The 25,920-nt window shown below is 43.6% G+C and overlaps 1 protein-coding gene across 2 annotated transcripts in view; it reads right to left on the reverse strand.

Annotated features, from left to right (window-relative positions):
- UBASH3B (ubiquitin associated and SH3 domain containing B) overlaps positions 1-25,353 on the reverse strand; it is a 33,413-nt gene extending 8,060 nt beyond the window's left edge. The window contains exons 1-10 of one of the 2 annotated variants that reach the window (XM_023742975.1): positions 24,992-25,353; positions 24,050-24,236; positions 21,941-22,139; positions 17,755-17,924; positions 13,418-13,626; positions 8,585-8,717; positions 7,079-7,199; positions 6,363-6,485; positions 4,747-4,839; positions 2,698-2,842 (exon numbers count right to left, since the gene is read on the reverse strand). In XM_023742975.1, coding sequence (XP_023598743.1) covers positions 2,698-2,842; positions 4,747-4,839; positions 6,363-6,485; positions 7,079-7,199; positions 8,585-8,717; positions 13,418-13,626; positions 17,755-17,924; positions 21,941-22,139; positions 24,050-24,052 — 1,196 coding nt within the window. In that variant the 5' untranslated portion in view covers positions 24,053-24,236; positions 24,992-25,353. Of the gene's footprint in view, positions 1-2,697; positions 2,843-4,746; positions 4,840-6,362; positions 6,486-7,078; positions 7,200-8,584; positions 8,718-13,417; positions 13,627-17,754; positions 17,925-21,940; positions 22,140-24,049; positions 24,367-24,991 lie in introns of those variants that run through there. The other variant, XM_023742974.1, reaches the window with a different exon arrangement.
- Positions 25,354-25,920: the final 567 nt, after the last annotated feature.

Raw genomic sequence — 25,920 nt, forward strand, 5'->3', positions numbered from 1 at the left:
CACAGTTGCATGCCTTTGCATAGTCAATAAAACATAGGTAAATGTCTTTCTGGTATTCTCTGCTTTCAGCCAAGATCCAGCTGACATCAGCAATGATATCCCTGGTTCCACGTCCTTTTCTGAATCCTGCTCGAATTCCTGGCAGTTCCCTGCTGATGTACTGCTGCAACTGCTTTTGAATGATCTTCAGCAAAATTTTACTTTCATGTGATATTACTCGATAATTTCCGCACTCGGTTGAATCACCTTTCTTTGGAATATGCATAAATATGGATCTCTTCCAGTCAGTTGGCCCAGTAGCTGTCTTCCAAATTTCTTGGCATAGATGAGTGAGCACTTCCAGTACTGCATCCATTTGTTGAAACATCCCAGTTGGTATTCCATTAATTCCTGGGGCCTTGTTTTTCATCAATGTCTTCAGTGCAGCTTGGACTTCTTTCTTAGTACCGTATGTTCTTGCTCATATGCTACCTCCTGAAATAACTGAACATCAACCAATTCTTTTTGGTACAGTGACTCTGTGTATTCCTTCCATCTTCTTTTGATGCTTCCTGCATCATTCAGTATTTTGCCCACAGAATCCTTCAATACTGCAACTTGAGCCTTGAATTTTTTCTTCAGGTCTTTCAGCTTGAGAAATGCTGAAAAACCCTTTTGGTTTTCTAACTCCAGGTCTTCGCCCATGTCATTATAATACTTTACTTCGTCTTCTTGAGCCACCCTTTGAAATCTTCTTTTCAGCTCTTTTACTTCATCATTTCTTCCATTTGTTTTAGCTACTCGACATTCAAGAACAAGTTTCAGAGTCTCTTTTGACATCCATTTTGGTCTTTTTTTTCTTTCCTGTCTTTTGAATGACCTCTTGCTTTCTTCATGCCTTGAAATCATTCCACAACTCATCTGGTCTTCGGTCATTAGCATTCAATGCGTCAAATCTATTCTTGAAATGGTATCTAAATTCAGGTAGGATATATTCAAGGTCGTACTTTGGCTCTTCTGGACTTGTTCTAATTTTCTTCAGCTTCAACTTGAACTTGCATATGAGCAACTGATGGTCTGTTCCACAGTCAGCCCCTGGCCTTGTTCTGATTGATGATATTTTCCATTGTTTCTTTCCACAGATGTAGTCAATTTGATTCCTGTGTATTTCATCCAGTGAGGTCATATGTATAGTCACCATTTTTGTTGTTGAATAAAGGTATTTGCAACGAAGAAATCATTGGTCTTGCAAAATTCTATCATGCGATCTCTGGCATTGTTTCTATCACCAAGGCCGTATTTTCCAACTACTGATCCTTCTTCTTTGTTTCCAACTTACACATTCCAGTAGACATTAGATAATTTATGGAGTTATCGGAGGTCTTACTTGCAGAGAAGAAAAATGAATATGGAAAAAAGATTTTCTTTCCTACCTTAGCCAGATACTCAAATTGCTTCATCTGGGGTTTGGGTAGGTAATGAAATTCAAGGAATATTATTCAGGAGAAAATTCTGTTTATGTTGGTCACATGTTCCAAATTCTGCCCTAAGAAACATGAACTTAATTTCCCACTATAATGGTTGTGAATATCTGTTCTCCTCAAAGACACCTTACAAATGCCCGAGTGGATATCTGATAGTTAATCTAACCATATTATTATTAGCTAATTATTCATGTGTCCATGGGGATTATTCACCTGTGGCCAATTTATAAACTTTTTTTTTTTTTTTTAAATCTCAGAGCAGACAGTCTGGTCCAATAGCAAAAGCAAAGGAAAAAGAAGACTCTAAAGCAGACTACACAGTACTTCACATACAAAAAAGGCTCAATGAAGATTAGTTATTATTGTCATGAGTGGCTACTAAATGAATAACTTTAGGCAAGCCATTGAACTGATAGGCAAGCTTTGTAAATACTAGGAGCCAAGTGTCCCAGGGAGGGAGAAAAACATTCTTAAGAAGGAGACAACTGGCCAAGAAATATTTTGAAAATGCTTTGTATTGTTAAGGTAGCCTAATGTCTTTTTTTTTTTTAAACATTTATTTTAAAATAATTTCAGATTCACAGGAGGTTGCAAAAAAGCATACAAGGAAGAGCTGTGTACCCTTCACCCAGCCTCCCCAATGGTAGGATCTTTCATAAAATCTTGCATAACCAAGAAATGGACACTGTTACAATCCACAGGGCTTGCTCAGACATCACCAGCTTTACAAGCATTCATTTGTGTGTACGTACATATACTCTATGCAATTCTATCACATGTGTAGCATTGTGTAACCACCACCATAATTAAGATACAGAAAATAGTTGGGTTGAGGCAATAATAAATGAAGAAAATAAAGAGAATTAAAATGCTTTTAAATTAAAAGTGACAATCCAAGGTGAGACATTGTCATCTCACTCATCTCCCAATAAGCTTCTGAACTGCATTACTGTTAGCTGGTACAGGCTCCTGTGATGCAAAGTGGTTTTATTATTACATTGATATACATACAATAAAATCAATAAAATCCAGTGGTGGGAAAATATAATTCACACTAATGCTAACTACAGTGAATGATGGCTTTTTTCCAGTTTCAGTTTCTCAAGTTACAGCTTGCCTTCCACCAATATGGACAACTGCCTATGAGATAAGCCTTAACTAGCCTGGGCTGGAAAATAGTGTAGAAAAGAATGTCCACATCAGCCTCAGGACAGAGGCAGTTTTAGAGGGTTACCTGTAGGTTGTATCAACACTCAGGTTGGCTGCAGCTAACTCTGATGGAGGTATCCACGCGGGTAACATAGTCCCAGCAACCCATTTTGTCCACTCAAATAAGCCAGGCTCTACACGAATCTTCAAGTGATTTTCTTGTTGTAAACCTTAGAGAGAAAAAAAATGAAGATGAAGGAAATTCTACAATGTTCTCAGTGGAAAATAAATTATAGGCCGAGTGTTTCAAAAATTCTGAGAGGTGAGCTATTCCATTTTCTACTAGATGCTATCTACAGCTAAAGGAATGTGGAAGCATGTGAGTTTTGAACAACGGTTTTTAATCTTTGTGTGTGTTACACATACATACGATGTGAATTTAATGCTCTGGCCATATCACCATATTGTATACCAGCTTTAGGTGGCATCTGATTTAAGGAAAAAAATCACAGGTCATTATCCATATGATTTATTCAGTTCTGTGACTATCATAATTTATTTTTCTAAGGTAAGTTCCATGACTATCTGTCATGGATTGAATTACGTTCCCCCAAAAATGTGTACGTCAATTTGGCTGGGCCATGATTCTTGGTACTGTGTGATTTTCTTATATGTTATAAATCCTTCCTCTATGATGTTAATGATTGGATTGTGTCCTTAGGCAATCTCTTGAGATATAAAAGAGAGAAGTGAGCAGAGAGACAGGGGGACCTCATACTACCAAGAAAGCAGTGCCAGGAGCAGAGCGTGTTCTTTGGACTCGGGATCCCTGCACGGAGAAGCTCCTATTCTGGGGGAACGTTGATGAGAAGGCTGACAGACAAAGCCTTTCCCTGGAGCTGATGCCCTGAATTTGGACTTTTAGCCTACTTTATTGTGAAGCCATCCACTTGTGGTATTTCTGTTGTTGCAGCAGTAGATGACTAAGACACTATCCTACCAGGAAACTTCAGAAATTCTCTTAACAGTCACTCTCTACAATAGCTTTTATTTTATTTGAATTTATGTACATTATTTTCTTATCAGAAAATCCAGTGTTGAATATCTACAAGTACCACTGCCCAAAGTCTAAGTTTTAGTGTATTGTAATTACCCTCACAGTAAGAACTGTCCCTGTTTAACTCTTTTTCCTTTTATCGTTGTGAAAATATATATAATACAACATTTGCCAATTCAACATTTTTTACATGTACAATTCAGTGACATGAATTACGTTCGTCATGTTGTGCAACCATCACCAGTATCCATTGCCAAATTTTCCATCACCATTAACAGATACTCACTGCTTCCTAAACAATGACTCCCCCTGTTTAACTTTCTTTATACTGCATTTAGCCAAGTTTTTCTGTACAAATTTAATACATCAATGCTCTCTGGTAGTGAAGAGAAGGTTTACTTAAGGTTAAAGAATAGAAGACTCAAAGTGTAAAATTCTTTGCTGGCTGTTCTATTTCTGGCTCATACATTTCTGAAATAGAAGTAAACAGTCCAATTCAATTTCTTTCAGTTTTCTTCCAGTGAAATAAGAACGGAAATCTCCGCAACTCAAGCTTCCACAGATTATAGCGTGAAAGTTAAGTATCTTTATAGCAATGGTGCTTTTCAAGCTTTTCCAATTATGTAACTAAAGAAGCAAGGATGACACTTCTTCTTTAGTTATGTAAACACTTGTCTTTGCAGACACTTAGGAACACCATCACTGTTGTAAACAAGAGGCAAACAAAAGGGCAAAGCAGGAGGAAACAATTTAACTGTTCAAGTGCAAAAAAGGATCATGCTCTGCTGGTCTCAGTTATCACCAGATATAACAATATTTTGCAAGCCTACAATTCATCCAAGCGAGCTTTAAATTTTCAAGAAAAAAATTATCTGCATCTCCTGTTTTATCTGGCTTATACTGCCAGCGCATGATATTAGGACCTTGGCAAAGTCATTCTCTGGAAGAATCATTGCTGAAACATTCCAGATTCAAAGCTGTTCTATTGGCTAATGTTCTCTGACTCTAGGATAATTTAGGTATAGAACTGCCTAGAGACACACTCGGTTGACCTTTGTCAAGACCTAAGAGTCTTACCTTTCAGGATGTTGTGTGCTGTCTGAACACAGCGCAGGGATGGGGAGCAATAGACGTGATCAATAACGGTGTTACTCTCTAATAAGGCCTCACCTGCAGAGAAAACCCAAAGAATGAATTCGTTGGATTTACTCAGCCTCAGCTCGACCCTCAAGTGGCAGGAGGTGCCAGACCCAGCAAACCCTTCTTTCCCAGATGGGAATTCACACAGCGCCAGTAGTTTCAGCCTTGCTTCTACCTAATCCCCCCATCAGTGTTTCTATGAAAGTGGCCAAGTGACAGGCCCCTTCTTGTCTTTTCCTTTCTTTCTCTCTCGTGCTACCAAGCAGTAAAATGTCTGTCTAGGAGGGACTTAGAGACATAATGCTCTGACTTGAGCTTTATGAAAAGAATGAGAGGGCTTATACTGTGAAAATTAGAGCACACTTTAATTTTTTTTCTGTGCTAAACAAAATTTCGCAGAGCCCTGGTGGCTCAGTAGTCAAGAGCTCAGTTGCTAACCAAAAGGTTGGCAGTTCAAATCCACCAGCCGCTCCTTGGAAACACTGTGGGGCAGTTCTACTCTGTCCTATAGGGTCGCTATGAGTCAGAATTGACTTGATGGCAAGGAGTTTGGTTTTGTTCTTTTTTTAAACAAAATTTCAGTTGTCATGTTCTTAGACACCAGACATAACTCCCAACACCTGATACTTTATTGCATTTCTCATGGTGTCCATTTCCTTTCTCTACTGGATAAAGTCCAGACACCTTCCTGTGGTGGTCAAGAACTTGGCTTTATCCTCCTCTCCAGCCTCATCTCTTACCCTGCTCCACAATTTATGCTCTAGAAACAAGACAGCTTGTTTCCTTCCGTACATTTAATGCTATTTCTCACTTCTACAACTTTATTTAGATTGTTCTTTCCACTGAGAATTCCCTTTCCTCCCTCCTGCTCCTTCTTTGCCCAACTACCATTTCAGTCTCAGCTTCCTCTCTTCTCTTATTTGCCCCCCTTTTTGGTACTCCAACAGTACTCTGTGTATAGCTCTATTATTGAGTATACCACATTATATGATATTTATCCATTTGTATGTTTTTCTCCCTGAAGGTGGAGACTCATGCTTGGATCCCTGACACCTAGAATTGCCCTTTGCACAAAATCGTTGATCAATAAATATTTGTTAAGTGACTGAACAGAACAAGGCTGCTGTTTGCACGGCAGGTATGGGATAGGCCTGTTAAGAACCGAGCAGCTTCAAAGCATCAATTGGCCTGTATAAATTCAGTCACTCCAGGGTTCTCTCTTCATACTGTGCTCTTTTTGCAGCTATGTTGCCAGATGCTGCTATCTTGAACTAGAAGGCTGACCAGTCTGCTCACCAGTGTAAACCAAGCCTGGCCTTTTTCATCAATGCATCATAAGCCTCTTGATAGGGACTGCATCTTTTTCACTTTGGTTAACCATCCCAGTGCTAAGCACAGTATCCTCAACTCAATAGTTATCTAATAAATGAACTGAGGAAATGTTATTTGTAGAAAGGTATAGAAACTCCCTGGAAGTGTCTTGGCATACCACTGGAACTGGTCTTTGGAAGAAATAGCTAGGAAAGGCTGTGCCATCACCCTACGACCCTTACCCACTAGTCTTGCTTGCATACATCCAAACACAGTGATTGGGGCATCTTTCTCATACTCCCGGAAACCACCACTCCGCTGAGGTAAGCTATGAGGCATGTTCAGGTTGGTGCGTATGTAGCGGCCTGGAAAAAAAGGTCACATAAAGGCTACATGAGTTTCTTGTTTCCTTAGGACTCCTGGCATCCCATTCCTTCTTGGCTAAAGAGACTGAGGCTGATGGAAAATATTGAGGCTGGCACTTTCTTTGGTAGAGTGTCTTGGTATCCACTGTTCCATTCTGTTGACAAAAGTGACAAGAGATAGTTTTTAAATGGAAGTATCAACCAGACATTCTAAAGCAGGTGGGCTTCTCTGATATGCAAGCCTCCTATCTTAAACATGCTACTCAAATGAAAATGGAATCAAAATGAGCCAGGGTGATTTAATGGAAGGAACTCTGGCCATGCAATCAGACATCGGCCTCTTCTGCTGACTCTGCCATTCAACTGTGACAAGAGATCTGCCTTCCTTGGTCCTAATTTATAGAATGGGGACAAAAACACTTATCCCTCCCCTAAAACTCAAGACATTCAGGATAGATTGACAATGTAACAGATTACAGAGATGTTCACAGCACACTTAACCATAAGTGACTATCTAGATAAATACAGCTTAATTGTGCCCCTAGAGGCCACGCTTGGTATGCCAGTGCTGAGCAAGCCAGCCAGCTACTCACCTTTGGCATCAAAGCACTGTGATAGCCAGTACTTCCCAAATACAACATCCATTCTCTCACCATGACGACACACAAAGAGGCACCGCTTTTGAGGGCCAGGCTGGCTGTTGACTCTCAGAGGCTGCAGAATGAGAAAGTCTATTAGTGAGGAAACACATAGAAAAGTAGACAGACCCTGGAGGCAGGTGCCAAGTGAGCTCAGTTCTAGTACAAGTTCTGCCAGTGTGTGACTTGGACACACCCCTTAACTACCTGGGATTTAGTTGGCCTATCTGTAAAATGGGGATAGTGAGACTCACCCTACAGGCCTCATAAGTCATTCTGAGGCTGAAATGAGGTGATGCACTGCAGGTGTTTTCCAAACTAAGAAGGATTATAAAGATGGTCTTATTATTGCTGTTGTAGTAGATAGCATTTGGCCAATACTGAAACATGAAGACCCCTTAAGTTACAGCTCAGAGGTAACACTAGCCATTAACCTGCAGACAACCTTCTAATGGGACAGCTTCCTTCCCAAAAAGGATGCTTCATCAACTTCTTGAGAGAGCAAGGATTTCTTTTATTATAAATATTATGACAAATATGTCTGCTTCATCTGTGAAGTTTGCGTATCTCCAGACCATCTCTAACGTGTGGTAGTTAGACCACATAGTCCAGTGGTCTCCTCCAGCAACTGAGTTCTGTATTGCTTGTTATAATCACAGTGTAGGCACTGTTGTCTGGCCACATACATGCTAGCATTCCCAGGAATGGTTCAGAAAGGACAACTGCAACCTATGGGTGATGAAATAGGCAAGTCTAGTCAAGGCATGTTCAGAGGACTGTGATTTCCGTAACTGATGGGTGGATCTTTATAGTTCTGTCGACATTCCTTCTGTCTGATAGAGTCAGCTACTCCCAGTTCCCTTAGCACTGCCAGGTTCATGGCAGCCAGCACGTTACATTTGCTTTCAGTTTTCTTGACAAGGTTAGTATGTGGATTGGTGGCCTGGTCTTTTCCCATTTCTTCTCTTGTTTGCTGATACCAACTCTGGGGTTCAGCCAAAGTGGTCGACTCTTCTGATCCTCAATATGCTTGAACTTTCTATTTGTCTTTGACTATACTATTCACCAACTACTCCCCTACTCTTCCCATCTCCAACTTTCTTGGAAAGCTAACACATGTTGAGCACTCACTATATGCCAGGTACTGTGCTAAGAGCCTTATTCTTATTATTTCCTTTTAATCTTCACAAGAACCTATGGATGTTTTTTCTGCTTTATAGTTGAAATGTCCTCCTTTCTCTGTGGAATAGCTTTTCTTATTAACCTAGACTCAAAAGCTAGAATTCATTGTCAGTGCCGCTCATCTGACTCCTCCTAGCCTTGAACTCCTGTATATCTTTTGCATTCTTGTGTCCTGTCTCCCCAAGAGACAGAGGACCCTTTGGGGATGGCAGGAGTTATGCTTCCTATTTAATAAAAGGTGCTCAGAGTTGAGGATGTGGCCCTAATGAGCAGCCTTACCTGCATGGGCTGGCAGATGATAGTGAGGGGAGTCGTCTCCCCCAGTCCCTGATCTTCATACTGCTGCCTCTCCAGTATTCCATCACCAAATGAGAGAGAGTTAGAAGATGATGTATTTAAGATTGAGTAAGAACTGCAGAGGAAGATAAGGAAGATGTTAACTGCTTTGGCCAGGGGACCTTAGAACTTCATCCTTGGGCTCAATAGGGGGTGTGAAAAATTCTCACAGTCGTGGAATGGTGAGGAAAGCTGGGCAGAGCACACTGCATTCCCTGGGAGAAACATCTTGTGGGAAGAACATCTGGTTTTATACCAGAGGCTTGCAGTCAATAAGTTAGGGGTAGATTGCTTTCATCCCTCTGGGCAGCAATGGAGCCTGACAATTTTGTGCTTGTCACAATGTCACAGGCATGGTTGGCACCAAAGATATGTTATAGGGTAATGCAGTACCATTTATGCACCATTGTTTCCAGCTATTTCTCTGGTTGAAAAGAAATAAAAAATTCCTTTTGCCTTTAATCTTTTCCATGGTAATTTAAGAATGAGAGGGAGGAGTTTTACTATCTTCACCTCTTTGCCTGTGGCTTTCAATGGTCAAGGAAACCTTATGGGCATTATCCCTACTCTATCCTCTTCAGTCTCCAAACCCTACTTCACCTGAGTAACAACTCTAGCAAGATGAATTAATACAGAACCATTTCAGAAGAAACCATTCTTGCCAGATGTGAAGAGCTGAGAGCCAAGAAGTCACATTTCTGTGTGTAACACTGCCCTGCAACAACTACAGAAGCCGGAAAGAGGTGTTGCTGAGAGGTAGGGAGACAACTTACGCCATGTTTAAATTATTTTGAATAGTGAGGCCTCCAAGAAGCTTAACCTAATAAATACTGCCATTCAAAACTCGTCATTAGGCAAATCCAATGAACATCTCCTGCATCACTGGGCAGTGTCAAGAGGGTGTATTTAAATTTTAGCTTTCTTGCTTTTTTAAATAGGGTAACCCTACATCCCAGTTTGCCCAGTGCAATCCTGGTTTGTGCCTGTTGACACAGCAATCTGTTCAGTTTAGCACCTGTTTTGGATTATTTATTTTTTAACAAAATATTACTATTAGAATCTTATTTTTGAAAAGGACAATTTTTGTATTCACTAATAAAGCAAATTGGTTGTTAGTAAAAAAAAAAAAAGAAAAAAAAAAAAAAATCATATGATTTTAACAGTTTTTGCATCCTTCTCACTCCCAAATGTCTCTCATCATCCTACTGTAATTTAGAGCCCCACATTCTGAAACAGCGATCTCAGCCCTTGTGTACATCAGACTCACTGGGGAGCACTAAAACCCATACGTGCCTGGGCCCTGATCCCCACTACCGTGACTCAGTGGGTATGTGTATGCACAGCAGGGCAGCAACCTGTACTTTAATAAAGCTGTATCAGTAAGTCTGATGTGCAGCCAGATGAGACCATTATGGTAAGAATTTAAGCAACTGTAGCCCAAGGAAATCTTGTGCCATCTACACAGTCTAATCGACCAGCTGCTGCCCTTTATTTTAAACTGAGACCCTCCCAGCATCACATGGGTAAAGAAAATTCCATCTTCCTGCCTGCTCCATCAAAGCTTCAGTGTATGGGTGAAGTGTCTGAGTATATGGAATTGTTCTGACATCTTGCTTGTACATCTCTCTTAATTCTTTACTTTATCACAGCTGTGGAGGCACTGATAGACTCCCTTCTCTCCTTTCTTTACCTCATTTGGCAAGGGGAATACCAACCTCCTTTGCTCCTTAACTGTCATTGTAATGAAAGAACCTGAGTCACTCTGACACAGTTTGGGGCTGTCAGTTCCAATATGACAATAGTCAGATGCCTTATATTGAGAGCAGTGCAGGGAAGGAGGTAGACCAACACCCAGAAGCTTCTCAAGCACTGGGGTATGGTGGCAGCTCCCCAGAATGCACTATGCCAGTGGGTTAGCCCAGAAGGACGGGGCCAGCCCACCTCACTTCAAGGAACAATAGGGCTTCACCAAATGACAAATACCTAGAGATACTCTAAACCAGGCAAGACACTCCAGTAAGGGTGCTGAGAAAATATTTCCTTAAAAGGGACTTAGAGAACGGACAAGCACAGGGCAGGAAGGGGTTATTAAGGGTCATTGACCCATAAGTCCCTACTTGTTGCCTGAATCTCCCCTGCAACTTCCTGCTAAGTCAGCCAGGTCATGCTTGAATGTACCCCCCGGCCCCATCTCCTCCATCTCTATCTTTGGCCAGAGGCAAGAGAAGGTCTGTCTTATGGTGAGCTGGGCTCTGACCCCTGAGACAGTTTCATCACTGGAGTTAAGCAGGAAAGTCTACTTCTGGATCACTTTTGTGGAAGAGGTATTTGTTCTTAAGAGCATGTAAGGGAGGACTGGAAAACATGAGTTAGGAAAAAAGAATAACCATAACGCTAATGACTACACTACATTCAGTGCTGTTATATACCCATGTAAAGCTAAGCACTTCATTTCAGTCTTCACAACACCCCTATGAAATAAATGCAATTATTAGCTCCATTGTATAGATGAGCAAACTGAGGCTCAGAGAGATTATGTAACCTGGCCATGGTCGCATAGCTAATAAATGGGAAAATTAGGATTTGCATCCAAGAGTCTTAGACATCAAAACCCAAAATTCTAATTACTAGTTCATAACGCTTCCTGGGGAGATTGGTGGTTCCGTGGTAGAATTCTTGCCTGCCATGTGGGAGACCCAGGTACAATTCCCAGCCTACGCACAGCATGCACAGCCACCACCTGTCTCTCCGTGGTGGTTTGTGTGTCATGATGCTGAGCAGGCTTCAGTGAAACTTCCAGATTAAAGAAGAAAGGCCTGGTGATCTACTTCCAAAATAGCAGCCAGTGGAAACCTATGGATGACAATGGTCCGATCCGCAACTGATTATTTTGGACCTGTCAGTATTTTGTTCCATCGTGCACCGGGTCGCCATGCGTTGGAGCTAACTCAACAGCAGCGAACAACCATGATGCTTCCTGAAGTGTCACAGTGGTGTTAGTATTTCCCCTTCTCACCCAGCTTGGCCATGGCAACTTATAGTTTAACTTCAGACATGGTTCCCAGGGAAATACTATCACTAGTAACCTCTCAAAATACAAGGAGATGGCACACTGACCTCCGGTGGTCCACTGAGTAGTCACTTAGGTTCACTCCTACTGCAGCCTGAGCTCTAATTGAGGCAAGAGTGGGTTGAGATGGGGTGATCTTAAGTGGGTCAGCAGGCTTGGCTTCTCCCACATACTCTTCTTCCACATCTAGCCCTACTTTCAAGAAAGAGATCTGGCAGCTCTGCTTCATCAGACAAATCACCTTTCAGTTCTCTTTATTAATTACTTATATTTTGCTTTGCCTTTTTTTTTTTTTAAATAGGGATAAAATGATGACTTTGGAAACCCAACTTATTTACTTTGATCTCGAAACATTTCAGAAAAAGAAAACGGTTGGGTGACGTGAGTCAGCTAAGACCCTCCAATTTGTGCCACAAAATGCTGGGTGTTCAGGGGGTGGGAGGTGGGCTGGCGGAGAAGGAATTAATTGCTGGGTAGGGGGTTATTAAGGAAGAAAGCGTTCTTTACTATCTTTGGATTTGTCGTTTGTCTGCTTGTTGCTAATCAGGGGAGGGGTACTTCCTTTCTTTTCTCTCTCCAGGCAAAACACTTGCTCAAATCACTCCTCTCTACTTCTCTTTGATGGAAGTAATGACAATGTCAACCACCGTGCAGCTGGTGCCCTAGGGCTTCCGGCTCTTGGCCATGCTGGCACATGGTAAGGACAAGAGGGAGGAAAAACAAACCAGCATGCGTACCCTGGCTAGATGCCCGCATGTGCCAGGGAAGGGCTAGTATTTGAGCTTCTCGGATTAGCAAAGAGAAGCTGCTTTTTGTTCTTATTTTATCCTCTGGAATAAAGCTGGCCATATAACACAGCCACTCTTCGAGGCATTCATGTGCCAAGTCTGAGGACTTGCTGAGGGTCATTTAGCAAGTCAGACATTCAGTTAGGTCTCATGACCCTTGAAAGCCCTTTCACTACTGGTCTGCTGATATATATATATATATATGTATATATATATATATATATAAAATTATAATTATTATATTGTTATTATATACTGTCCCTGAGTGTTACAAATGGTTAAAGTGCTCAGCTGCTAACAGAAAGGTTGGCAGTTCAAGTCCACTCAGACGTGACTTGGAAGAAAGGCCTGGAGCTCTACTTCCAAAAAATCAGCCATTAAAAACCCTACGGAGCACAGTTCTACTCTAACACACATGGGGTTGCCATGAGTTGGAATCAACTCAAAGGCAACTGGTATATTATTTTATATATATATATATATATATATATATATATACACACACACACACATATACATATAATCTGCCTAGCTTCTCTGGGGAGTCAGACCACCCTGAGCAATGGCCCAAGACAATGTCCTAAAACAATGAAGCACTGGGTTGACACCACTTCAGCCAGAAGGGATGGATCCCCAAGCAGCTTTGGTTTCATCTTTGATCAGGAACTCGGGCAGATGGTTACATCAAATGGTGTGGGCAGGGTGCAGCAGAGTGACCCACCACTCCTTTTTCCCATGCCCCAAGTCAGCTGTGTCCTGGAAGTCTGGAACAAATAGGGCCTTCTTCCCCATGGACTCCATTGACCGTTACTGCTGTCCTGTGTGTCCAGGATCAAATCCATGACCCCACCACCTACTAGGAGTCTGCCATAGTAGTTCTGCACAAAGCAGTAGGCACAGGTCTTTGAGTCTGCTTACCCATGAAATATCCAGGTGCTGCATTCGTCAGCCTTGGTGATGTAATTCTCAGGCAGGAGCCCAGAATAGCCGGTGGTCAGGGATGTGCCATAGATCCAGCCTTCACTGGTGCTGGTCTGCTCCATCGGAGACATGAAGATGAAGTCCCCAGGGACCAGCTCCAGCTCGTCGTCATTCTGGGGGGTGTAGGGGTAGATCACCTGTAATGTCTGCAAAAGGGAGAGAGGGATGAGTGAAAGCTGAGTCTGCCCCATGCTCCTGAGTGCTTCCAGGGCAGGACTGCGTTCTGCATTAACAGTCTACACACCCAGATGTTGACATTTACAGGAGCCAGTGGGGTCTACAGGCTCGGAGGAGAGCTGGATTCAGATCAGCAACATTTCTTCTCTTTTTGGGATACTGTGGGTGTGTGCCTGATGCTACTGGATAGTTCCAGAGTTTCTTCTAGGCATGTCTTTACTTTCCATCGGGGTTCAGATACGGTTTTTAGAGATCCATCTGAAAAACCTGGAGGCCCTCCAGGAAACTGCTGTACAACTGGATTTGGATCCAGCTTCTCCTGCTCCATCTGCTGGGGAAGGCACTTGAAACCTGCTCAGGGAAAGTCAGTACTCCATGTGGAGTTCCAGAGGGGCCAGATGGAGAGACTCTCCTATAGGAAAGGCTTGGGGATGAAGCATTCCTCTCTCGAGGTCACTAAGCTGCTTACAGAAGACATGGCTCCTGCCTTCAAGGAGCTTTCTTTAAAGCTATCAAAATCTTAGGGTCTAATAAACAAAGACCCCAACAGAAAAATGTCTTTTCATCGACATCAGTGTCTGCATCCATGTGCAACTAGCTTTCATCAGAGAACAGCTGGAGACCACATGCTCCTTCTCTGGGCTCAGAAAAAGCCCCAGGGCCACCCCCATTGGCCATGCCACTTGGCTGGTTTGTTCCATTTTATACCTTCCTTTCCTGTTTATAAAAATACCATACGCAGAGGCACAGACCAGACTATAGAACACACTTATTTTACTCATTTTTCAATGTTAATAGCAGGAGACCTCAATGGTAAGGAAATTATTTCTATCCTGTTTAACAGGTGATGCTACAACCAGAGTGCTTCAACAGCGTTTCCTGAAGCCCCAAAGCCATTAGCAGCAGGCTGAATATTCTGGTTCCCACCTTCAGAGTTTTAACTTTGCTTGGCCTCTGTTTTTTTATCCGTAAAATAACAGCTGGCTTAAAAAGAAAGGGGTGGGGGGCAATCTAAGAAAATTCTTTAGGGCAGAGCCTTTGTACACAGAAGGGGCTTAATTATTTCTACTGAGCCATGCTGCCCGATTTCCCCAGGTCAAATGCTTCCTTTTAGCCAAGCCTGACCCCTGGGCCCTGTGCTGGGGAGGCCGTGAGCCAATGACACCAAGGTGGTGCACTGAACATGTTATAAAGAGAAATTTCCTTCTGGAAGTCTCTAAGGAAAGGAGCCAGTAAAATGTGATTTTTTTCTTAGAGGGTGGAAGGGACAAGTCACAGAACTTGTTTGCCCCACTAGATTTCTGATTTTCCTTTTGTTTAGGGCACCCGTTCCTTTCCCTAAGTCTTACTTCTAGCACCTTTTGGTTCTATATGTTATTGCTCTCTGAATGTCGGCCCACTCTTTCTCCTGTTCCTCTGTCACATACACATGGCCACACACATACTTGCCAAACTAAACACTTTTTCAAACTAATCAAGAAGGTTTTCTGCTGGTTGTTAAAACACCTTAAAGAAAGAAAAAAAAATTCACTAGAAATCTCTTGAATCTCCAAGCTGGTTAGGTGATGAGCCACCAAAAAAACATTCCTTTCCTTGGAACAGGGTGGAGAGGGGCACCGAGTCCCAGTCATTAGGAGACAAGGCTAATCTCGTGTTCCTTAGATACTCAAGCACAGCACAGTCTTGGCTGGTAATGCCTTTGGCCCATTACTGCCTTTCCTTTAAGAAGCTTGAAGTAACTTCAGAGAAGAGCTCGTGCCTCCTGTTACCTAAAACCAGTACCAGTTACTGTTGAGTTCATTCCAACTCATGGTGACGCCATGTGTGTCAGAGTAGAATTGTTCCATAGCGTTTTCAATGGCTGATTTTTTGGAAGTAGATTACCAGGTCTCTCTTCCAGGGAGCCTCTGGGTGGACTTGAACCACCAACTTTTTGCTTAGTAGCTGAGGGCATTAACCATTTGCACCACACAGGGACTAGAAAGTACAAATAGGCATTTGCAAATCCAAATCAAGTAAGTAGTCTAAACAGCAGAGGGATGAGACTTATGAATCCTCCTAAGGATTACGGTGCCTGGCCAAATGTTCTTGGCTAAACCATTTTCCTTCTCTGGACAACCTCATTGGAACAATCAATCAAGCCTGCCTCCTGGGGACACAGCAAGGAAGAAGGAAGGCAGGAGACATTTACATATGTCAGGAGGGCGCAGGTAATGCCAAAAGACTTCAGAGGGAGAGAGGTCTATTCCAAAGGGGCTGAGGAGAGCTTTAGCAGAAGGAATAGTAATAAATGAGCTTTTACAAATAAGACATAAAAGAGGCCAAGTTATTTTTAGAAAATAATTCGTGTGGGTGTTTGCTGCCTCTTTCCCTCTGTGTCAATTGAGCAGAATGTGGGTCAGGCAGAAAAGCAATTACCCTTTGTGTTAACTGGAGGGCAGTGTTGATTAGAGGATATTTCTTGTAAAATTCCACTGTCGTCTTCCTTCTCTTAGAAAGGTGACTTCTCAGAGTCCGTCTGCATGCAAACTTTGACATTTTTTTTTTCTTTTTCCCTCAGAAAGAGTGAAAGCTTTCCAATCAGCTACACTTCTCTGCTATGTTTAGGGTTTGTCCTAAGCAAATTCAGGGGATGTCAGAATTCAGCCCAGTCTAGGTATTGTGTTTTTGCAGAAACTTAGATCAAATGAGTCAAAAGGGGGACAGAACACTCCCATCAGCAGAGTCAGACTAAGCTGCAGGTCCGAACACTCCAGGCCCTACGTCCAACCCTGAACCTTGGATTCACAGCCAGCTCTTTCCAACACTTCCAAAACTATGATGAGGTGGCCTGGTGTAGACCAGTCACCCTACTACCCTGAGCTTCTAACTGTTTCATGTTAGAAAACATTCTAAAGGAGATTTTAAAAGTTTCTGTGAACAAAAATATCAATACCTTTGCTGTTGAAAAATTGGGAAAGAAATATAAATCTTATTTAATAAATGTAGCCTCCTTGGAAGACAAATTTTTTAAATTAAACTATAGGTTGTGTTGTGGTCTTTTTTAGATGGGTGCCTGCCTTCCTTGATCAAAATACCTGGGCTCTGGCTTCAACTCTGGTCCTGACTACTTAGCTTTGGAACAGCTTACTTTATCTCCTTGATGTCTCAGCTTTTCCGTCAGGAAAAAAGGACAATGTTACTCTTCAAAGAGGGAACATGCTTGTCCTGGCAAGTAGTGTTGATTCCTTGAAGAAAAATGCTGGGATCGTTCCATTGTTGGCATCTGCACTGGGATTCCATCATTCCACTCCTGCCCCCACTGTGATGCACACAAATTCTTACAACGTTTGGTCTGTGTTTGCTTTCCATGCATGTCTATTCTCGGGAGTCCCTGGTGGTGCAAATGGTTAAGTGCTCAGCTACTTACTGTAAGGTTGGTGGTTTGAATCCACCCAAAGATGCCTTGGAAGAAAGTCTTGTAGATCTACTTCCAAAAAATCAGCCACTGAAAACCCTATGTAGCACTGGTCTACTCTGACACATGTGGGGTCACCATGAGTCAGAACCGACTCTACCATAACTGTTTTATGTCTGTCCTCTCTCCCCTGCTGAACTCAAAACTCCTTGAGAACAGAACCACATTTTAAAGTTCTAAGTAAGTTCCACGGTACCTTGTATACAATAGACATACAACAAATATTTTGTTGATGCTATGCTTGCAGGACGTTGGTACTTACATGTTTTTCTCACCTAAGGTCAGGATGATGTCTTCTAATTCACACATTACTGATTTAAAAGTTTCCAACATAGTTTTCTATCTATTTTCCCATTTCATTTCTATACTTCTCTTAAGGAAGGCAGGACGCACAGAACCATGCAAATGTTCTACAGATGAGTCATTTGGGAGCCAGAGAGGAGGGATGTGAGCCCACAGCCTCCCAGTGGGTCAGGCAGAGCCTGGACAAAAGCTTGGGTCAACTGACTCTTGGTATTCACTTCATGGCTTCCCTTTGGTACTCATTTCCTTGCGGCACCGGGCAGCAAGTGCTCCTGGTTCTGACTGGGAGTGTTCAGTCTGCACCCCAATGGAGTCAGGGGCCACACTGAGACATTACCTCATGGTTAGCAAATCGGATATCCCGAGAGAATATGGTGGCCACCCAATCGCACCCGAGTTTGACATCAATGTTCTGGGCTAGTTTCTCTAGGGTGGGTAGGTGGCTAGCTTGAAAGTGGTAAGCCAGGGTCACATGCAGCTGCTTCTTATGAGGTTCCACATGTACTTCTGGAAAAAGGAAGGCAGAGGACAATTATTAGAATGTGGTAATCACAGCAGTGGTGGAGACTTCAGGAAGAACATAGAAAGGTGTCTTGACAAATTCTGCTTCCCAAACAAGAAGGGAGTCCTTTGGCCAGATAAAAGCTGTTCTGTCTTTCAAAGTAGTAGAATAAAGGGGGTTAACAGATCCTGAGTTAATCACTACTGGAGTGATAAGGAGTCATAGACTTGGCCTGAGAGCTTTTCCCTTGGGTCGGCTCCTCCTCACAACTCCAGCTGATGTTCACTGGCCCACCATACAGATGAGGAAACAGAGACCCACAGGGATGACGTAATTTCTGCAGAAATATAGAATGAGCCTTGTAATTATCTGACTTCCAAGGTTAGACTGCCTTTGTTTTGAAATCAAGTGTCTTGGCTTCTGAGTGGGTGTGATGAAGAAGGGAGGGAAAATGATAAAATATTTTTAAGGTTTAAAGCTGGGTTTCCCAACACTGCTTTAAAAGCAGCACTATAGATATTTTGGGCTGGGTAAGGAGCCTTGGTGGTGCAGTGGTTGAGTGCTTGGCTGCTAGCCAAAAGGTCGGTGGTTCGAACCCACCAGCTGTTTGGTGAGAGAAAGATGTGGCAGTATGCTTCCATAAAGATTATAGCCTTGGAAACCCCTATGGGGCAATTCTACTCTGTCCTATAGTGTTATGAGTCAGAATTGACTTGCCAGGAATGGTTTTGTTTTTTTTTTTAAACTCTGTTGTAAGGGGCTGTCACATGCACTGCCAGGTGTTTAGCATCATCCTTGGCCTCTACCCACTACATGCGACAGTTGTAACCCCCAAGTTGTGATTACCTAAAATGTCTTCAGTCATTGCCAGATATTAACTGGACCAAAACCAAACCAAACCCATTGCCGTCGAGTTGATTCAAATTCATAGTGATCCTACAGGACAGACTAGAACCGCCCCATAGGGTTTCCAAGGCTGTAATCTTTATGGAAGCAGACTGATACAACTTTCTCGCGTGGAGTGAGTGGTGGGTTTGAACCACTGACCTTTTGGTTAGCAGCTGAGCACTTAACCACTGTGCCACCAGGGCTCCTTACATTGCCTGGAGGAGGTTGGGGGGTATAAAATCACCCCTGGTTGAGAACCCCTGGTTTAAAGTATGCAGGCTGTTATTCTAAGACACCCAAAACAAACAAGTCTACCTATGGGAGGGAATAGCTTTTATTTTTCTTTTATACTCCTTTAAACGGGGAGAATCAACTACTGTTGAAGATGGAGCATTGAAGAAGATGCGAGAGGGGCTCTAGGGAATTAGAGAAATAAGAACCTTGCCCAAGTCACACGGAGAATTAGTGGCTGGGAAAGAACTAGATCTTTGGTCTTTTGGTTTTAAGTACTTTTTCTGTTCTGTTGTTGTTGTTAGCTGCTATTGAGTCAGCCCCAACTCACGCCAACCTCATGTGCAATGAAATGAAATGCTGACTGGTCCTGCATGATCCGCATGATCTGTTATGGATTGGACAATGTTCTGTGGTGATCCACAGGCTTCTCGTTGGCTGATTTCCAGAAGTAGAGCACCAGGCCTTTCTTCCTAGTCCATCTGAGTCTGCAAGTTCCACTGAAAACAGTTCAGCATCATAACAACACACAAGCTTCCAATGACAGATGGGTGGTGTGTGTGTATGAGGTGCATTGATTGGGAATTGAACCTGGGTCTCTCATATGAAAGAAAAGAATTCTACCACTAAACTACTAATATTCCTGTTCTGGCACATTGCATTTCTTCGATGTAAGCCCCATGAAGCGAGTGCTTTGTCTCTTGTTCACGCTGTATCCCCAGTGCTCAGCACATTATGCATTGTATTTGTATTTGCTGATGAATGAATACACATGAATGAGTCTCCCTAAACCACCTAGAATGGAGATGGCACTAAATCTACCTGCTGAAGGAATTGGGTCTGCCAAAAAGTTAAGTATCCCAAGGTGTAAGTTCTAGGGTAAAGGCGTGATCATCTGCTTTCTAAATTTACATTATAAGGAGCTGCTTATAAATAAGGTTTTCTGGGCTGGGCCAGCTTCCCTGAGCAGGGCCATCCAGTTCTTCAAATCACCACCAGGGGGCCACACAAGGGCAGAGAAAGGTAGCTGATCAAGTTCTTAGAGAGGGATCTTGGATTCTTGCAGAGGAAGTGGCTCTTCCCTCTTCCTACAAGGAAAGCAATATGCACTTCAAGAATTGGCTGCAGTCCTGGCTGAGACCACTTTACTCATTCGTGAAGAATTTGAGTTTTGTGGCTGCAACATTAATCCTGATTCTCATGGGCATTTTTAATGGTTCTGGCAATAGCTACTGTAGGATGAAAAAAAGCCATTTCTTTGAGGTGCAACCTGAGGTAGAAGGATAGGATCATTTGCCTCTCCATTGTGCTCTTTCTCCAAAATATTAAGTTCCTGTGAAATGTTGGGCTCCACCCAAGTCAGTAATCAGGGACTAGTCCTGGGGAAGAAGAGGTGGCTGGAATGGAGCCTGAGGAGACCCCATTTCCAAAGTACCAAAGGTGTCTTCAGGGCCTGGTGTTTCTTACAAGAGTGGAGACCTCCCTGTGATCCTGCTCAGTGATGACGGGCCCTGACCAGACCCTTCCTAGGGTGCTGATCCCTGTTTGGGGCTTTTCTGGTAAAGAAGCACTAGTGATGAAATCAGCAAGCAAGGCAAAATGGCAGGTGAGGTACAGGCGAAAGGTCAGGAGACTAAGGGACAGACTGTGTGGCTTTACTCAAGTCTTTTCCCCTCTCTGACCCCTGATGTGATGTGAGGATCGACAAGCTCTGGGTCTCTCCCAGTTTTATGTTCAATACTCAGATTCCATGGTCCTCTTCTCTCATGGCGGTCCTTGTTCTGTCCTCTGCACACACCCTGCTCGTTCCCTCCTTTGCTCACAATGTCCCCCCACCTAGAGAGCCCTTCCTCCATTTTACTTGTCAATGTCTTCCCAGTGTGAGTTTCATTACTTCTATGAAGACGGAGCCACTCCACCCTGGATGGCCTCTCTCCTCTCAGAGGGCAGTTATTACTCTTATTACACAGAGCCTGAATCAGGCTTCCCAGCCAGACTGTGCCATCTCTGCCAAGAGAAACCACTTCTTATTTTCTGTGGCATTCCTCACAAATAAACACATAGTAGGTGTCCAGTAAATACCTGCTGACTGTGATTTCATTCTTGAGGAAGCCAATGTAGGCTCTGACCCATCCGTTATGTCTGTCCCTGAAGGGAAGGCTCTCATTAAGCTAAGTAAGCTTGTCTGCACCTGTGTCTGACAGGACAGCTTTGTAAACTTCTTCGTCTTGTCCCTTCCCCATGCCTCCTGCTCCGAGTCAACATACATAATGAGCACCTCTTTAGGCCAACTGCACTGACAGTAAATCTGTTGGCTGGAAACTAGAGCTACCATGAGTAGAAATCATCTTGAGGGGCTACATTTTGGATAGACTTTTGAGGTTTAGGGGCCTAATGGGTTTCAGCAAGTTGAAGGGAGTTGGCTTAGTATTATTATGTAATACTAAGTGGTTCCACTCTACTTCCTGTTCTGTGCTACACCTTGAGTAAAGCCCTTGTTCCTCATGGAGTGAATCATAAGACACAGGTCAATGCCTGCCTGGGATGGAGTTTGGGAAACAGAAAGGAAGTTTCCTTAATTCTGAGCTGGGAGGAGATTGTGGTGCTACAAAGGAATACATTTAGAGTTCAGATGTGGAGCAGTAATCTGTGTACCTTCAACCTGAATGCTAAGGAGCAAGCACTGAATGTTCCCTCCAGAAGGTTAGCAGAACAACAGTTTAATGTTTTTAAAAGAGAGCACAGAAGACGGAGGTGCTGCAGGAAGTAGATGAGCTTTGTCATGCTCTGCCACTCCTACAGGACCCTCTATCCCTCCACAATGATTTCCCATCCCTTTCCCTCCAAGCTCTCTGACTGTCTCACAGGGCCCAGGGCTGGCCTGGCAGCTGTGTTCGCTCACCGGTTTTGGATGCAGCCTCCGCAGCAAAGTCTGCAGCAAACTTCTTGAGGACCTCAGCGCTGTCTTCCTTCACGAAGAGGCCGATGAAGTTGGAGGAGGTATAGAGCTCCAGGGGCAGTGGGGCTGAGAATTTACATTTCCACCGACTGACAGTGGTCTGCAGGGCTTCTCCCAGGGCTTCCACCTTGCTGTCCTCACACTGGCAGGGGCAAACAAGCAGGCTTTGTTCAGAACGGGGGAGCTGGATGTCTGCTGTCACTTGACATGCGACATCCTCTCCCCAGGGATTTGAGGCTGATGATGCAATTACTTACTCGTCACTCCTGTCTAGGAGGAGGGAGAGGAACAGCAGACTCCCAATTATCCACAACTGGATTATCCAGCTGGTGAATTAAACTGGGGGGATGGACGACCTCTTCCTTCCCTCCCTGCTATGATGTGGCCCCTCTGAGCCCAGCATGAAGAGAGTAGGACTGGTCTAGCAGAAGGTTAGGTTGGAGGCATGTGTCAGGAGAGAGTGACAGCAATACAAAAGCAATCTTTGTGTACTTTCAACTGTTTTGCATCATCTATGCCTCTTCTGTTCCTTTTAGATGATCAGAAGTTGACTCTACTTCCACCCTCATTATAGTTAGGAAGAATGAGCTTGTGACATCCTCCTCCTACCCTCTGCAGAGTACTGGAAGAAAGAATGAGTGTCTCTAAAACTCTGAATGTTTTTGAGAAAGATCCTGGGATGACTAAGAGGAAATGACAATCACTTTAATTTTCAGAGTGAATGGTAAAAGAAAAGGTATTAGGAACATGTTTTTACCTACCCACCCCACCCTGTGCTGTCACCTAACCCTGTGCTGCCACCTCCACCCAAAAAAGAAAAAAAAAAAAAAAAGAGAGAGAATGAGATTCTGGGAAAAACAAACCAGTATATTAAAGTGCCTTAAAATGCTACTGTTCTGTCTCACCTTGAATATACCAGATAAATAAACTCTTCCTCATTTCTAAAGAGATTTAACATAGATGAAATGTGTGTATATTATAGTGAGAGGGATTTGATTTGTTCATTAAATTAGCTTTCTGACAGCTAGGATTACATTCATGGTAAGTCCAAGGAAGGGAAAACACAGGGAACCACCAGCACACAGGGTGGGGAGACCTAACCTAGTCTGAGGGGTCAGAGAAGGCCTCACCTAAGAAGTGGCAGGTAAAAAGTATCTTTGCTGTCTCTAGAAAGATCAAGGAGTCCCTGAGTGGCGTAAACGGTTAACAGGCTCAGCTGCTAACCAAAAGGTTGGAAGTTCTAGTCCACCCAGAGGTGCCTTGGAAGAAAGGCCTGGAGATCTACTTTAAAAAAATCAGCCATTGAAAACTCTATGGAGCACAGTTCTACTCCATACATGGGGTCTACATGGAGTTGCCATGAGTCAGAGTCAACTCAATGGCTCCTGGTTTAGAAAGATCTAGGGGGAAAAATTCTGTGGACAGAGTTCCACAAAATTCCAATAGCTGTCAGTGTCTATAGACTACATTTCTTTTCCCAGCTCCCTCTGTTTTCACTCTTTCCTTATCATAAGAATGGAAAGGGTAGACAATGGGCAAGGGTGGGGCTAGATCAGTGAATCCACCCACAGTGGTCAGTCTTAACTCAGAGTCCTGAGTAACATGCCATCATCACGAATGCTACATCAAACCAGGATAGCCATGCTCCTGGGGCCTCAGCAGGTAGTGAGAAACAGGATCTGGGGGGAGAACCTCGCTGTGGACCTCAGTGATCCTTTAAAGGTCTGTCCAGATCTAGGACCAGTTTGTAGAGTGGACCCTGAGTCATGGTGACCCCATGTGTGTCAGATTGGAACTGTGCTCCACAGGGTTTTCAATGGCTGATTTTTCAGAAGTCGATCACCAGGCCTTTCTTTCGAGGTGCCTCCAACCTTTCAGTTAATAGCCAAGTGTGTTAACCATTCACACCACGCAGGCCCTCCCCACCTCTAGGAGCCTGTGACTATTCCTGCCATCTTTCTGAGAGGCTCCTGACTTGAACTCCAGGTCTCAAGGGGCTGGCTGGGGCACTGGGAACCAGGCTCCCCAGGGGACCGGGGGACTGCAGCTCACCATAAAGAACTGGCAGAGGGTGATGTGGGGGAAGATGTTGTGTGCCTTGTTCTTCCCGCAGATCTGCTTCGACTGCTGCCAAAAGTCAGAAAGCTTTTGTGCTAAGGGGCCAGTGGGGCGGAGGTAGAGGACGTATTCCCGGGGCAGGGGGTCATCCAGGAAGGGGTCGCCGACGTGGGAGAATAACCTGCAAGACAGAAGGTAGCCAAGGAAGCCACACTTGAGAATAATGGGAAGCAAGGAAGAACTGAAAGAGACAGATCCACCCTCCATATGCTTCACAACCCGGGCACTGCAAGGAGAAGGGTTTTCATTTGTGCTTTAAAAATCTACCCCTGGAAGCTCACATTTCATAACCAACTCTCCAATGCATCGATCTCTCTTCTCCTGCCTGCTGTATTGTATCCTCATCCCACAAAACCCCAAAATTCAAATGCCGCCTCTCTATGGGACATTCTCGGACAAACTCCAAATCCTTTCTCAACCCACCAGTACAATTCCAACTTGATCCTGTCTCTTCAGTTCAGTCTGTGGTTAAACCCATGTGCCTCCAAAGATAAAGGAAGCTTTTGGAAGGCCTTGTGGGGTCTGCCTTAGGTCATGATATCACAGAAGGTCAGTAAATTTTTCCAAATTGATTTGCTCAGCATCCTCATACCTAAAGTGTATCTTTAAGTGACTGGAGGAGGGCAGATAGTACTATAGGGGTTCTATCTTTGAAATACTTTGAATTCTTTTAAACAGCTTCAAGGATAAAGATACCCAGGGGCTAGGGCAGAGGAAGGGGGGCAACTGACTTGATAAATGGGTTTGTCACATAGTCTTTTGGCTCATCTCTCCCCTGGAAGGGTTCATTAGAGAAACACTGCACACCCCAGCTCATCCACATGCACTCAGAGTTAATTACATGCTATTTTCTTAATTTATTTATTTCATACCAACCAGTCACATGCTGCCTGAACGCTTCTTCCTCCTGTGGAAGCCAAGGCTTTTTGTCTGGAAGAGAAATCAAATTTCTATTGTTAGTGTTTTTAGCTTGCTATCAGTGCTTCTCACTACAGTGGCAAGGGCTGAGCGTGAGGGAGGCGACATCAGCATCTGCCTGTGCCCCACTCACCCCTCAGGGTTGTAGGGGAGCTCCCTACTGTAGGATTTCCCACCAAGGGTCAGATCAAGGCATACAGAAGTTAAAGTGTGCAATTAATTTACATGCAATTAGCACTGGATTTGCAGGTAGACTGACAGCCCATGCAGTCTATTTTCAGCAGTTTCCACATTAGAGTTTTATTTTTGCTTCCTTAAAGGTTGTCATGTCTTGGTTTCTCCTCCTTCCTTTTTCACCCACTCATTCTTACTGACCCAGATCCCCTACAGAGCATATTCTTGTTGGCAGCCCCTCAGCAGACGAGGCTAGAAAGTGGTGCTGATGATATTAAGACATATGGGGCTAAATGCGATACGGACCACTTGGTTTCGTTCAGTTCAGCTCAGTGCACCCCACGCCCACCCTTGGTTCCTTAAACTCCACCACCAACACCCCCTGGCTGGATCCCTAATCCCCAACTATTTTATAGAGACCTGTGGGGACAAGCAGCACTTGGTAAAAGAGTATGGCTGGAAAGTTGCAGCTATCACTCCCAGGACTGGAGAAACAACTCAAAGCCCTGCTAATGGTAGGTCAGTAACCACCGGGTTGTTGTTAGAGCAGTGAGGCCCTTATGCACAAGCGTACAAGCACAGAGTCATCTAAAACTGTAGAGAGGTCTCCCAGAGCTAAATAGTCCCATATTGATATTCAGCTTTGCCATCCATCCATCTATCCATCTATCTACTCATCCATCCACCCAGCCACCCACCCACCTATCCACCCA

The sequence above is a fragment of the Trichechus manatus genome, unplaced genomic scaffold, assembly GCF_000243295.1.
Source record: "Trichechus manatus latirostris isolate Lorelei unplaced genomic scaffold, TriManLat1.0 scaffold00227, whole genome shotgun sequence".
Taxonomy (NCBI): domain Eukaryota; kingdom Metazoa; phylum Chordata; class Mammalia; order Sirenia; family Trichechidae; genus Trichechus; species Trichechus manatus.